At 43.5% G+C, this 15,718-nt stretch overlaps 1 protein-coding gene across 3 annotated transcripts in view; it reads left to right on the top strand.

Annotated features, from left to right (window-relative positions):
- Positions 1–15,718, top strand: part of FHL5 (four and a half LIM domains 5) — a 105,879-nt gene that overhangs the window by 21,299 nt on the left and 68,862 nt on the right. The window contains exon 1 of one of the 3 annotated variants that reach the window (XM_073626967.1): positions 1,422–1,563. The exons of the other annotated variants lie outside the window; for them this stretch is intronic. Within the exon in view, the coding sequence (XP_073483068.1) occupies positions 1,556–1,563 (8 nt within the window). The 5' untranslated portion in view covers positions 1,422–1,555. Of the gene's footprint in view, positions 1–1,421; positions 1,564–15,718 lie in introns of those variants that run through there. 3 annotated transcript variants of the gene reach the window in all.

Genomic DNA, 15,718 nt, shown 5'->3' on the forward strand with positions numbered 1-15,718 from the left:
GACTTTCTTGCCTGAAGTCAGCCAATAAAAAAAATAATCTCACTAATTGGAAAAAGAGGGATAAAGGAAGTAAAAAAATCAAAGAGGGTTAGCATGGATTTTTACACTGAGTTTTTACAGCTGCTATCTGGGCATGCTAGAGAGCTGTGGAATGGGGAAGGGAGCTTACAACAGCCTCTACAGTATCTTTTTTTTTTTTTTTTAATATAATTGTCTTGTGTGGGAAATGTTTGAGAGTGAACTATTGTTTTTTTTTTTTTATTAGTAATTGCTCCCATATAAACCATATTGTGTGTGTGTGTATGCATACATTAAACAACTTTCCACCATGCCCATGTAAACAAGCACATTTTGGTATGGCGTGAATGAGAAGCACCCTTGCTTACAGTGTTTTCATTACTTTGACCTTTTGCATTTTATTTTCCAAATGACTTGAAAGTATACACCTTTTAACACTTTAATACATTTTATACACCTGGGTATAATACCATTCATCATCAGGTTATTAGCTTTATAGAGAGAATAGTGTGTCATTGTAAGATATGATAAACATTGATGTACAGGTGATAAAGCGTTCATGGCACATTAAAGTGACTTTTGGATAGAGTGGGGAGGGCTTAGAACCCCTATTGGGTTTTACTACTATCCAGAACTCTGTTATGCCGCGTACACACGAGCGGACTTTTCATCGGACTGAACTCTGAAGGACTTTTCAACAGCGTTCCGACGGAGTTCCGACGAAACGGACTTGCCTACGCACTATTCCACCAAAGTCCGATCGTTTCGAACATGATAACGTACGACTGGACTAGAAAAGGAAGTTAATAGCTAGTAGCCAATAGCTGGCCTTGCGTCATTTTCGGTCCGTCGGACTAGCATACAGACGAACATCGTTTTTTTCTATAGGAATCGAGATTTGAAACATGTTCTGTTTCTAAGGTCCGTCAGATTTTTCGACAGAAAAGGTCAGATGAAGCCCACACACGATTGGAATGTCCGACAGTTTCGTTCCGTCGGACCTTTTCTGCCGCAAAGTCCACTCATGTGTACGCGGCATAAGAGAGATTTTAGAGCACTTCCCTCCAGTCACAGACACATCGATTTTACCAGACAGAAAGAGGAAAAATCTGAAACAAAGGTACAGACGAGGGCAGCTGATAAGGGCTCTAGCCTTACACTACTCTAATAAAAAATAAATCATTTCTTTCATTGTTGCTGTTGGGAAATGTGAGGAAGAATCCTTCTAATGAAGCCCTAGATAGCACTAAAAACTGGGCAGATTCCAATCCTCCACTCTATTCAAAACGAACAAAAAATAAATAGCTCTGGTTGGACAAATACTTTAAGAAGTCCTCCATTGTTAAACCTCACCCCTTTTTAAACATAAGTGTAGTGCCGCTTTGAGTTCGTCACTGCTCTATGGCACATATCCAACAGTAGTGTATTATGCTTTGGAAATAAGATACAAGAAAGTGGAGTCCTCTATCAGCTGTTCTGACTGCCAGTATAACACAGAAAATCTCGAAGACTAGAAAGTGTAAGAGAAAGAAGATCCATGTACAGGTCTGCACTTTTATATCTGATATACTGTATGTATTAGTATTACTTACAGGGGACCGATGTATTGTTAAGTATTTTATACTACATTTGAATATTGGAGGTTATATCTAGGTACTAGGAGTCTGTATTTCTTTGTAGTGTGTTTGCATTCATTAACCACTAACAGAAATGGAACCTTCCAAATACAGTGTTGTCTTTATATAGAAACACTTCTATTTCTCACGTATTAACATTGATTGCCAAATGTTCTTATCAGTGAACAGAGCAAGTTGTTCTTTTACTCAAGAGAACAGAATGTATAATGGCACTACAATTAAGCTTTTTTTTACTAGGCTGTGTTATTCTGGTAAATCGAATTTTGATATTTAAGTAAGAAAGTGTGTGTGTGCATATGCATGTTCTTCATAATGTCTGCTTGTCCACCGTTTCTAATTTTTAGTCCCTCAAGGCTAGATTTAAGCATCCTTCCCTACTAGGCTAACTGTCTTGTGTTGCTCCTGTCCTACCACAATTTACTGGTTAGCCCTCGTATCACACCAACTAGACCACACAAGCAGGGCCGCTGTTAGAAATTACGGGGCCCGTACAGCCTACCTAACGCCCCCCCCCCCCCATGCAAACATTTCCAAACAAAAATCCCCCTTCCTAGTACAAGTCTCCCTCACCCCAAAATATCACCCGCCTAGCATATATCCTCTTTCTTCTCAAACTTTCCATCCTAGCACAAATCTTCTCCCCCCAATCCCTCCTATTAGCCCAAATCCCCCTACTTCCTCCTGACACAAAATCCCCCCCCCCCCCAACTCTCCTCTCAGCACACATCTTCTTTCTTTAATCTCCCTCCTAGGACACATTTCCACAAATCCCTCCTTTTAGCACAACCCTCTCTAAATTAACCCCCCTCCCCCAAACCCTCCTCTCAGCACATATCCTCCCCATTCTTCCTCCTCGCACATATCCCCCCATTCTTCCTCCTCACACATATCCCCCCCATTCTTCCACCTCACACATATCCCCCCATTCTTCCTCCTCACACATATCCCCCCATTCTTCCTCCTCGCACATATCCCCCCATTCTTCCTCCTCACACATATCCCCCCCATTCTTCCACCTCACACATATCCCCCCATTCTTCCTCCTCACACATATCCTCCCCATTCTTCCTCCTCGCACATATCCCCCCATTCTTCCTCCTCACACATATCCCCCCCATTCTTCCACCTCACACATATCCCCCCATTCTTCCTCCTCACACATATCCCCCCATTCTTCCTTCTCACACATATCCCCCCCATTCTTCCACCTCACACATATCCCCCCATTCTTCCTCCTCACACATATCCCCCCCATTCTTCCACCTCACACATATCCCCCCCCCCATTCTTCCACCTCACACATATTCCCGCCATTCTTCCACCTCACACATATCCCCGCCATTCTTCCACCTCACACATATCCCCCCCATTCTTCCACCTCACACATATCCCCCCCCATTCTTCCTCCTCACACATATCCCCCCCATTCTTCCACCTCACACATATCCCCCCATTCTTCCACCTCACACATATCCCCCCATTCTTCCACCTCACACATATCCCCCCCCCCTCATTCTTCCTCCTCACACATATCCCCCCCCATTCTTCCACCTCACACATATCCCCCCCATTCTTCCTCCTCACACATATCCCCCCCATTCTTCCACCTCACACATATCCCCCCCCATTCTTCCACCTCACACATATCCCCCCCATTCTTCCTCCTCACACATATCCCCCTCATTCTTCCTCCTCACACATATCCCCCCCATTCTTCCACCTCACACATATCCCCCCCCATTCTTCCACCTCACACATATCCCCGCCATTCTTCCACCTCACACATACACCCCCATTCTTCCTCCTCACACATATCCCCCCCATTCTTCCTCCTCACACATATCCCCCCCATTCTTCCTCCTCACACATATCCCCCCATTCTTCCACCTCACACATATCCCCCCATTCTTCCACCTCACACATATCCCCCCCATTCTTCCTCCTCACACATATCCCCCCATTCTTCCACCTCACACATATCCCCCCCATTCTTCCACCTCACACATATCCCCCCATTCTTCCACCTCACACATATCCCCCCCATTCTTCCACCTCACACATATCCCCCCCCTCATTCTTCCTCCTCACACATATCCCCCCCCCCATTCTTACTCCTCACACATATCCCCCCCATTCTTCCTCCTCACACATATCCCCCCCATTCTTCCACCTCACACATATCCCCCCCATTCTTCCACCTCACACATATCCCCCCCCCCCTCATTCTTCCTCCTCACACATATCCCCCCCCATTCTTCCTCCTCACACATACCCCCCTCCCCAAATCCCCATTACATTTGCCAATGACAACACAGAACATGTACTATACACTATCATACTAGAGCGCCACCTGCGACTTTACATTACATGCTGTTGTTCTTTTCCAACACAGGAAACATGAAATTATCTTCCCTTCCTCTTGTTTGATGGACGGTGTTCCAACTATCCAATGTCTTTTCAAACTCAATACCACAAACCAAAACATTGCAATGATATCACTATAACAATTTGCTAAACTTTATAAATGAAATCATAGAATCAGTTTACTCACCAAATGTTTATATCTGTATGCATTTAGTAGTAACATGCGTTTCTAGGTCAGTGTTGTCTGCATACTATTGATTTTATGAGAACATATACTTGTTTTATATATGAAGAAGATACATGTGCCATCATTACAAAAACTAGAACATTCTTGAACATTTTGTAAAAAAAAAAAAGAATTATGAGATCACCCCATCAGCATCTGCTTTATATCAGAAATGTCTCTGCTCAAATTTGTCTCTAGGGAAAGTTGCAAGTTGACCTCTAGAGGAGGAATTGTTAGAACAAGAGAAAACTAATGAAAATGTACTCCAAAGGGGTGATTTAATGGAGAACACCAGGACATGTTCCATCTAATTTATGGAGCAGAAAGCCCTTCTTATGTACTTTACTGCAAATTGAGATAAAACAAATAACACCTCTTAAAAAGTTTTACTTTTTGATCTATAGCATCTATACTATTTGGCAATTGTTTGGCCCTGCTTATTGCCTGTAGTGGGAGTTGCATTACAAAATATTCTAATGTTGTAATGGCATAGCTCCCAACTGTCCCTGATTTCGAGGGACTGTCCCTGATCTGGAGCCATGTCCCTCATTCCTCCTCATTTGTCCCTCATTTTGGTCTGATCTACTGTATACAGTTGTATATAAAATGCACTTTTTATCTTTCAAAAAGTGTTTCCCAGCGCTAAACCTTTCATCCAATTTCTAAATTGCTGCATTTGTACATTTTAAAAGCCAATATAAAGGAATTGTAGTGGTAAAAAAGTCCTTGTGGATTTGTTTAACCTTTTTTTTGGTTAATTCTCATTTAAGGGGGTGTGGCAGGGGGCATGTCCTATGCCTGCATACGTTTGTTAGTAGTAGACATTTGCGCCATCAATAAATTCATTTAGTTCCTTTCCGTATTAGAATTAATTCATATTTTGTAATTCGTGTCCGAAATTCAATTTGGATTCGTACGAAATACAAATTTTTCGTTAAGTTTGTTAACCTTTTGTAACAATTATGAATGTTAGTTATGATGAATTTATCATTATGAGGGGCTCCCACCATCCCTGTGCTGTGCTGACTTCCTGGGTTTTTAACTTCATCATAACGATTAATCATAATTAACGGACATTCTCATTTCCGTTGTAACGGAATTTGGATGCGAAATTCGTAAACGAAATTTCGTATTTCGTACAAAATTTGGAAGCATAGCAATTCATATTTCGGATCCTCCCGAATGTACGAATTTACGGAAATTCGTACGAATTTTCGATTCATACAAAACTAATCGCACATGTCTAGTTAGTAAGTGTCTCTCATTCCCTTCTCAAAATGTTCGGAGGTATGGTAATGGTTACAGGTGGGTGCTTTTGATATATGTTCATTTTTCCACACTGGATGCTATGTGATTTGCTGAAACTCTGCAAACCACACAATAAAAAGGTGTCAAAGGTAGCATCATAACAGAGCATTAACCACTTGCTGACCGCCTCACGCCAATGTACGTCGGCAGAATGGCACGGGCAGGCAGAATCACGTACCTGTGCGTGATCTGCTTCCCGCGGGCGGGGGGTCTGATCGGACCCCCCCGGTGCCCGAGGCGCTCCGCGTTTGTCCCCCGGCGATCGGAGGTGAGGGGGAGGCCATCCATTCATGGCCCCCCCTCCCGATCGCTCCCAGCCAATGGGATCATTCCCCTGCCACTGTATAGTACACAGAGGCAGAGGAAGTGATGTCATCTCTCCTCGGCTCGGTATTTTCCATTCCGGCGCCGAGGAGAGAAGACTGCAATGTGAGTGCACAACACTACACATCACAGTAGAACATGCCAGGCACACATAACACCCCCGATCCCCCCCTAATCACCCCTCCCCCCCCCTGTCACACTGACACCAAGCGTTTTTGTTTTTTTTTCTGATTACTGCATTGGTGTCAGTTTGTGACAGTTTGTGTGGTAGGGCAGTTAGTGTTAGCCCTCTTTAGGTCTAGGATACCCCCCTAAACCCCCCTAATAAAGTTTTAACCCCTTGATCACCCCCCGTCACCAGTGTCACTAAGCGATCATTTTTCTGATCGCTGTATTAGTGTCACTGGTGATGCTAGTTAGGGAGGTAAATATTTAGGTTCGCCGTCAGCGTTTTATAGCATCAGGGACCCCCATATACTATCGAATAAAGGTTTTAACCCCTTGATTGCCCCCTAGTTAACCCTTTCACCACTGATCACCGTATTACTGTTACGGGTGACGCTGGTTAGTTTATTTTTTATAGTGTCAGGGCACCCGCTGTTTATTACCGAATAAAGGTTTAGCCCCCTGATCGCCCGGCGGTGATATGTGTGGCCCCAGGCAGCGTCAGATTAGCGCCAGAACCGCTAACACCCACGCACGCAGCATACGCCTCCCTTAGTGGTATAGTATCTGTACGGATCAATATCTGATCCGATCAGATCTATACTAGTGTCCCCAGCAGTTTAGGGTTCCCAAAAACCTAGTGTTAGCGGGATCAGCCCAGATACCTGCTAGCACCTGCGTTTTGCTCCTCCGCCCAGCCCAGCCCACCCAAGTGCAGTATCGATCGATCACTGTCACTTACAAAACACTAAACACATAACTGCAGCGTTCACAGAGTCAGGCCTGATCCCTGCGATTGCTAACAGTTTTTTTGGTAGCGTTTTGGTGAACTGGCAAGCACCAGCGGCCTAGTACACCCCGGTCGTAGTCAAACCAGCACTGCAGTAACACTTGGTGAAATGGCGAGTCCCATAAGTGCAGTTCAAGCTGGTGAGGTGGCAAGCACAAGTAGTGTCCCGCTGCCACCAAGAAGAAGACAAACACAGGCCTGTTGTGCCCATAATGCCCTTCCTGCTGCATTCGCCAATCCTAATTGGGAACCCACCACTTCTGCAGCGCCCGTACTTCCCCCATTCACATCCCCAACCAAATGCAGTCGGCTGCATGAGAGGCATTTTCTTTATGTCCTCCCGAGTACCCCTACCCAACGAACCCCCCCAAAAAAGATGTCATGTCTGCAGCAAGCGCGGATATAGGCGTGACACCCGCTATTATTGTCCCTCCTGTCCTGATAATCCTGGTCTTTGCATTGGTGAATGATTTGATTGCTACCATATACTAGTTGAGTATTAGCGTACAGCATTGCACAGACTAGGCACACTAACACAGGGTCTCCCAAGATGCCATCGCATTTTGAGAGACCTGAACCTGGAACCGGTTACAGTTGTAAAAGTTACAGTTACAAAAAAAGTGTAAAAAAAGACAAAAAAAAAAAAAACACAAAAAAAAATATATAAAATTAAAAAAAATAGTTGTCGTTTTTTTGTTCTCTCTCTCTCTATTCTCTCTCTATTGTTCTGCTCTTTTTTACTGTATTCTATTCTGCAATGTTTTATTTATTTATTTTTTTTCAAATATAATTTTATTGAAATTTTTGACAAAGAAAAGAGAAAACAAAAACAAATAAGGAAGAAAGAAAAGCATATCATAATCGATAGAATACATCCGTGGTCTTTCTAATAGCATTCTGACAAATACAGTCATCATATATCCTTTCCATTAAAGTGTTCCATTCTATCTGCATAGAAACTGGCCTATGACATCATTTATCCTCTTTAAATTCGTGAATCCGTCTTTGTAGTCCATAGGTATATCAACCACCATGCAGTATTACAATATAACAGGAATGACATCTTCCCAATATTTGCTTATTCTTACATAATTCCAACATAATTGGTGTGAATGGAAAGTTGTCTGTTACTGAAATAATAGACCACTTATTGCACAGAAAAAGGAAAAATATATATATAAGAAGTAAAGACAGAGTGGAAGGGGTGAGAAAGGGAGGGGGGGGTTATAAATAGACGCGAGCGCGATGGATCCGGCCAAGGTTCTATCCCGCAGCCGCTACCTAATCAAGGGATTCTCAAGAATTTAATAAGGTTTGTCCTTCATCTGAGAAAATATATATGTTCCAGGATAACCAGTTTCTTGAATGTTTGTCTTGCTTGTGTTGGGCAGTCAGTATTAGGTCTTCCATCTTTTTGATTTCTTCAACTCTACGTAGCCACATTCCCACCGTAGGGGGTGTACTCAGTTTCCACAAGGCTGGAATACAGGACTTCGCTGCATTGAGCAGATGTCTGACCACTGACTTTTTATATGATTTAATTGGGGCTGAGGTGGCATGTAACAGAAAAACGGCTGGATCTCTCTGCGTTATGTGATTCGTGAATTTTTTAACAATTGTCTCTACTGCTACCCAAAACTGCTGTACTAGTGAACAGGTCCAAAAAATGTGTAGGAGCGTCCCCTCCTCAGAACCGCACCTCCAGCATCTATCAGAAGTGCCGGGGAAAAATTTGTGTAATAATTGAGGTGTGTAATACCATCTAGTCAGAATTTTGTAATTTGTCTCCTGAATTTTTGTACAGATGGATGATTTCAGCGTAAGTTGAAGTATGTTTTGTGTTTGTGCTGCTGTAAAATTACATTGTAGATCCTGTTCCCACTTTCGTAAAAATAGCAAGTCTGGTTGTTCAGTTGGTGTGTTGAGTAGTGAGTATGTCTTGGAGAGCACCTGAGGCAGAGTGCCCTCCCCTCTACAGTATTCTTCTAGCGTCGTCATATCGCGCTTATATCGCATCGGTTCTGGTATTGAGTACAGGAAATGGTGTAGCCGAATCGCTTTCCAAAATGACAATTGAAAACCCCCGTTATCATTCGTCAGGGACTGAATTGAGGTCCAGTGATCGTCTTCCTCATAATGTGATGCACAGTCTTTACCTGACTCCCAGAGCGTCTCATAGTTTGAATAGTCTAGCCCTGGTTCGAACGCTGGATTCCCCAGAATGGGGAATAAGGGGGATTGTTTGAAGGTCAATGAAGTGTTTTTAAGTATATTTAAGCCCACTGACAGCGTGGCACCAATGGTCGGGTGTGAAGTCATGTCCCTAGGTAGTTTATCGTAACACCAGATAGCCCCTTTCAAGGGTATATTAACCTGATGGTTCTCTACTTGGATCCATAGTTTAGTTTTGTCGTGTCTGTTCCAGTCAATGATCCTCCCTAGGTGCACAGCTTGATAATAGTGTTTTGCGTCAGGGAGGGCGAGACCTCCATAGTGTTTCGGTAGAGTCAAATAGCGTCTTTTTAGTCTAGGCTTAGAGTGTGACCACACAAATTTTATGAATAGGGAATGTATTTGTTTAAAGTAGTTAGCGGGGATTCTTATAGGTAAGGCTTGAAATAGGTATAGAAATTTTGGGAGAATGCACATCTTGATTAGATTGCATCTCCCAAACCATGAGTGAAGACCTTTGCCCCACTCTGCGAGTAACTCTTTAACTTTGCTCAGGATTGGAGGGAAGTTCATTTCAAATGTGCGTTTCAAATCCCTGGGTATGTTAGTGCCCAGGTATTTGAAGTGACTATCCGACCATCTGAAATTGAATTTGGACTTCAGAGAGGAAAGTTGTTCCATCGGCATATTGATTCCCATTGCTGCTGATTTGTCAAAATTAATCTTTAGGTTAGACATGTTCCCGTATATCTGAAATTCTTTAATTAAATTTGGGAGGGAGATAATCGGGTTGGTTAAGGAAAATAGAAGATCATCCGCGTATGCGGAAATCTTGTATTGTCTGTGACCTATGGTAATCCCAGAGATATCTGGGTTCCTGCGTATCGTGTTTAGAAAGGGTTCGAGTACCAGGGCAAAGAGAAGGGGTGATAGCGGGCATCATTGTCTGGTACCATTGGAGATATTAAAAGGAGCAGAAAGGATTCCATTAGCCTTGACCCTAGCAGTAGGTAAAGAGTAAACATTAGAGATCCATTGTAACATGTGGTTACCTAATCCGATATGCTTGAGGACTGCTGTCATAAATTCCCAGCTAACCCGATCAAATGCTTTCTCAGCATCTGTGCTGAGAAAGGTACAAGGCGCTTTAGATGTATTAGCTCTGTGGATCAAATTAAGGACTTTTGTGGTGTTGTCCCTAGCTTCACGCGTAGGGACAAAACCCACCTGGTCTAAGTGTATCAGGTCAGTCATATGTTGGGACAATCTATTTGCTAAGATTTTGGTGAGGAGTTTGAGATCTATATTTAGAAGAGATATGGGCCTGTAGCTACCACAGGCTGCGGGATCTTTCCCTTCCTTAGGTATAAGGGATATGTGCACGCTTAATGTGTCTCTCTGCAAGTGGCCCCCTTCTGTAAGCTTGTTAAATAGTTTCAACATACGTGGGCCTAAAATCGGCAGCAGAGTCTGGTAGTACTGCAGAGTCAAACCGTCCGGACCCGGAGCTTTACCTGGTTTCATGTTTTTAATTGCGCCTTGTAGTTCTACCATTGTGATGGGTTCTTCTAGGGCAGCTGCATCTTCTGCTGATAGTTTGGGGGTATTAGCTAGAGTAAGATATTCCCTTATTGCAGTGTCAGTGACTCCTGACTTCGGGAGGTTATATAAGGAGGAGTAAAAATTTTTAAATTCATCTGCAATTTGCATGGGAGTCGCCCTTTTTTGCCCTGATGGGGATATGATTTGTGGTATATATATAACCTCTGTTGTCTAACTGCCCTTGCAAGAATTTTCCCACATTTATTCCCCGATTCATAGGTGAGTTTTCTACATGCTTGTAAAGCTGCTTTCGCTTGGTAATGTAGTATATCTACCGTCTGTCTACGTAATGTAAGGAGTTCAGTTTCTATGGATGTGGTTGGGTTTTGTTTATGTGTTTTTTCTAAATCGTGAGTTTTCTGTAATAGAATTAATAACTGTTTCTCCCGTTCCCTTTTGATATGTGCACCATGTTTGATCAGAATTCCTCTGATCACAGACTTATGGGCTTCCCAGAGTATCCCAGGGTCACAATTGTCAATATCATTCGTCTGAAAATAAAATTTGAGTTCTTTTGTGACGTCAGCTAACACTGTGGGGTCCTGAAGTAAACTTTCGTTTAGCCGCCAAAATCTTGATTTTGTCGTCGCTGTTCGTGAGAGGGGATATTTCAGGGTAATAGGAGCATGGTCAGACCAGGTGATTGTGCCTATGTCAACTTTGTCTATTGCCTCCAGTTGGTTATGAGGCAAAAGAAAAAGATCGATGCGGGAATATGATTTGTGTGGTGATGAGAAGAATGTATAATCCCTCTCCCTGGCGTGTAAAAGTCTCCATACGTCAATCAGTCTGGTCTCATGTAGTGTCTTGGTGATTCGTTTGTGTACACCCCTCCGAAGAGAGGACGTTCCATTTGATGTGTCCACCGATGGGCACAGAGGAACATTAAAATCGCCGTCTAGCATTAGTTGTCCTTCTGCAAAAGATAGCAGTTCGTTCAATGTTTTGGATATGAAAATATCCTGTCTGTCATTTGGGGCGTATACAGTCGCTAGTGTCACCAGTACATCACCAATCAGTCCTTTGAGAAACACATATCTCCCCTCTGTGTCAATTCTGGTGTCTCTACAGGTCCAGGGCACATTCCCCGAGATCAGTATAGACACTCCCTTTGATTTGGCTGAGGGATTGGTAGCATGGTATGTAGTTGGGAAATATCAGTTTTTCAAACACATCGGTGCACCCGTCTTAAAGTGAGTCTCCTGGATAAACGCCACATCTGCTTTAGATCTTTTAAGATCATTCAGGAGCATGCGACGCTTCTCCGGCACATTCAGCCCTTTGGTGTTTAGGGTATAAATAGTAATTTGATCCATCGCGCTCACGTCAGTAAAAAAAAATTTTACACAAAAAACAAGGGGGGGGGGGGGGGGGGGAGGGCTAGTAATGAAATAGGGAAAAGAAGACTTGAAGGAGCAGGGGGAGAAAAAAGAAAAGGTAAAAAGAATTAAGAGCAAAGAGAGCTCTAGAAACAAAACAAAAACAAAGAAAAGGGGTGGACAATCAAACCCAAAGATCGTCCTACACGTACTAGTTGCCGTTAAGCAACTAGGTGCAATTCCTTGCAATGAAACACACTCTAGTTATCACCGGGAAGGTGTTTCGGCTTAATGGGGATGAGGTTAGACTACGACCGGGGGAGCTAATTCCGGCCCTGTTTCTCTGTTGGAACTATCTTGCACTAAGTTACGCACACTTTAAATATGTCTGTGTATTGCCGCAGGGAACTATTTCTCAGGAGTTTGAAAACTTAGGGTTCACTGTAAGCCACGATTGCATATCAGCATTGCAGGAGGAGGGTCAACTGGGGAGGGGGGAGAGGGAAAACAGAACATTTCTGTTTTGAGTAAAAGTGGTTGGGATGGAGGGAGGAGGGAAACACTAATTAAATTGTTGTAAGAAGGGCCAGTTGGAATTTGCTCAGTTATATGGCAATAGAAATGAAGGATAAGATTGGGGGCAGACAATACAAGGGATACAGATAGATAAGAAGTTACCAATAATAAGAATATGGTTGGTGTTTTACCTTATCTGTTCATTTGATAATGTTCGTGATGTTTACAATGCTTACATGCCTTATATGTAAGGGCGGGAGGGATCAGTTGAAGCCAGTCTGGAACCGTTACTGGATCGGTTTCTAGAAAATCAAACAGTGCAGGAAGTTCCGCATGGGATCGTAAGGTGAAAAATTGTGATCTTTTCTTGAAAGTCACCGATATGGGGTATCCCCAGCGATACGTGACACCCACGCGTTGGGCCAACTCAAGCACTGGCTTCAACATCGCTCTGCACTGTAGGGTGGCTCTGGAAAGATCAGGCATGATCTGGATAGATGCACCGTCAAATTCCACATCTCTTATCTCCCACGCTTTCCGTAAGATGATCTCTTTATGGGTGTACTGGTGTACTCTGCAGATCACATCTCTTGGGGGGTTCGGATCAGTTGATTTCGGCCCCAGCGCCCTGTGAATCCGGTCAAAGGACATCGTCGCAGGAAAGTCCGCTCTCGCTGTGTCTCTGAAAATGGCTATAGCAGTAGCTGTGAGATCCTCTGTACCCGTGGCTTCGGGTAGGCCCCTTATACGCAGGTTGTTCCTCCTGCTGCGATCCTCAATCTCTTCTAGGTGAAGTTGCTGGGTCAATAGTAATTTTGTTTGATTTGCTTGGGTATCTTCCACTTGCTTTAGGCGCTGTGTAAGCTCCGTTACTGTGGCTTCTCCTGCACCCATGCGTTCTGACAGTGCTGTGATGTCAGTGCGCACTGCTGCTATGTCTCTGCGGTGTGAGGCTTCTAGCCTGCTGGCTAGAGATTCAGAGTCTGCTCTGGTAGGTATTGCTCTCAACAGTGCTCTCAGTTCCTCATCTGCGTGCAGGGTCAGGGGTGTATTATGTGAGTCCTGTGTGTCTTGGATGACATCCCTGAGCAGCAGGGGGTAGAGATGTCTCTATCTGAAGTACAGGGTGCCATGGACGGTGTTAGTGAGCAATGCTGTGAGGTACTCACAAGCTCGGTTGTCCGGAGCAGCAGAGGGGTAGTAATGTTTCTGTCAGATGCACAGGGGGCCTTGGGCTGCGTCAGTGAGCAGTGCTGTGGGGTACTCACATGCTCGTTCATCTTCATGGCGGCCGCCATCTTTGGTGCGGGGGATGGGTCACTGGGGTCCGAGAGATATTGCCTGATGGCTCCGTTCCGCTGTGTTTTTGGCGGTGTTCTTTTGTGCTGTCGGCTGCTCTTTCCTCTGCGTCTTCCAGCAGAGTACATGCCGCTGAATGCTGGTATGGCTGGTTTAAGGGCAGGAAAGGCCGGGACGGACCGGGAGCCGCTCAGAAGCACGTCTTCACACGGCCATGTCCAGACCACGCCCCCCTGCAATGTTTTATTATTATTATGTTTTATCATGTTTGCTTTTCAGGTATGCAATTTTTTATACTTTACCATTTACTGTGTTTTATTGCTAACCATTTTTTGTCTTCAGGTACGCCATTCACGATTTTGAGTGGTTATACCAGAATGATGCCTGCAGGTTTAGGTATCATCTTGGTATCATTTTTTTCAGTCAGCGGTTGGCTTTCATGTAAAATTAATCCTAGTGGCTAATTAGCCTCTAGACTGCTTTTACAAGCAGTGGGAGGAAATGCCCCCCCCCCCCACCGTCTTCCGTGTTTTTCTCTGGCTCTCCTGTCTCAACAGGGAACCTGAGAATGCAGCCGGTGATTCAGCCATTTGACCATAGAGCTGATCAGAGACCAGAGTGGCTCCAAACATCTCTATGGCCTAAGAAACTGGAAGCTACTAGCATTTTATGACTTAGATTTCGCCGGATGTAAACAGCGCCATTGGGAAATTGGGAAAGCATTATATCACACCGATCTTGGTGTGGTCAGATGCTTTGAGGGCAGAGGAGAGATCTAAGGTCTAATAGACCCCAATTTTTTCAAAAAAGAGTACCTGTCACTACCTATTGCTATCATAGGGGATATTTACATTCCCTGAGATAACAATAAAAATGATTTAAAAAAAAAATGAAAGGAACAGTTTAAAAATAAGATAAAAAAGCAAAAAAATAATAAAGAAAAAAAAAAAAAAAAAGCACCCCTGCCCCCCCCTGCTCTCGCGCTAAGGCGAACGCAAGCTTCGGTCTGGCGTCAAATGTAAACAGCAATTGCACCATGCATGTGAGATATCACCGCGAACGTCAGATCGAGGGCAGTAATTTTAGCAGTAGACCTCCTCTGTAAATCTAAAGTGGTAACCTGTAAAGGCTTTTAAAGGCTTTGTTGCCACTGCACGTTTGTGCGCAATTTTAAAGCATGTCATGTTTGGTATCTATGTACTCGGCCTAAGATCATCTTTTTTATCTCATCAAACATTTGGGCAATATAGTGTGGTTTAGTGCATTAAAATTTAAAAAAGTGTGTTTTTTCCCCAAAAAATTCATTTGAAAAACGAGCAAATACTGTGTGAAAAAAAAAATGAAACACCCACCATTTTATTCTGTAGGGCATTTGCTTTAAAAAAATATATAATGTTTGGGGGTTCAAAGTAATTTTCTTGCAAAAAAAAAATAATTTTTTTCATGTAAACAAAAAGTGTCAGAAAGGGCTTTGTCTTCAAGTGGTTAGAAGAGTGGGTGATGTGTGACATAAGCTTCTAAATGTTGTGCATAAAATGCTAGGACAGTTCAAAACCCCCCTAAATGACCCCATTTTGGAAAGTAGACACCCCAAGCTATTTGCTGAGAGGCATGTCGAGTCCATGGAATATTTTATATTGTGACACAAGTTGCGGGAAAGAGACACATTTTTTTTTTTTTTGCACAAAGTTGTCACTAAATGATATATTGCTCAAACATGCCATGGGAATATGTGAAATTACACCCCAAAATACATTCTGTTGCTTCTCCTGAGTACGGGGATACCACATGTGTGAGACTTTTTGGGAGCCTAGCCGCGTACGGGACCCCGAAAACCAAGCACCACCTTCAGGCTTTCTAAGGGCGTAAATTTTTGATTTCACTCTTTACTGCCTATCACAGTTTCGGAGGCCATGGAATGCCCAGGTGGCACAAACCCCCCCAGATGACCCTATTTTGGAAAGTAGACACCCCAAGC

This window comes from Aquarana catesbeiana, linkage group LG04 (assembly GCF_042186555.1).
Source record: "Aquarana catesbeiana isolate 2022-GZ linkage group LG04, ASM4218655v1, whole genome shotgun sequence".
Classification (NCBI taxonomy): domain Eukaryota; kingdom Metazoa; phylum Chordata; class Amphibia; order Anura; family Ranidae; genus Aquarana; species Aquarana catesbeiana.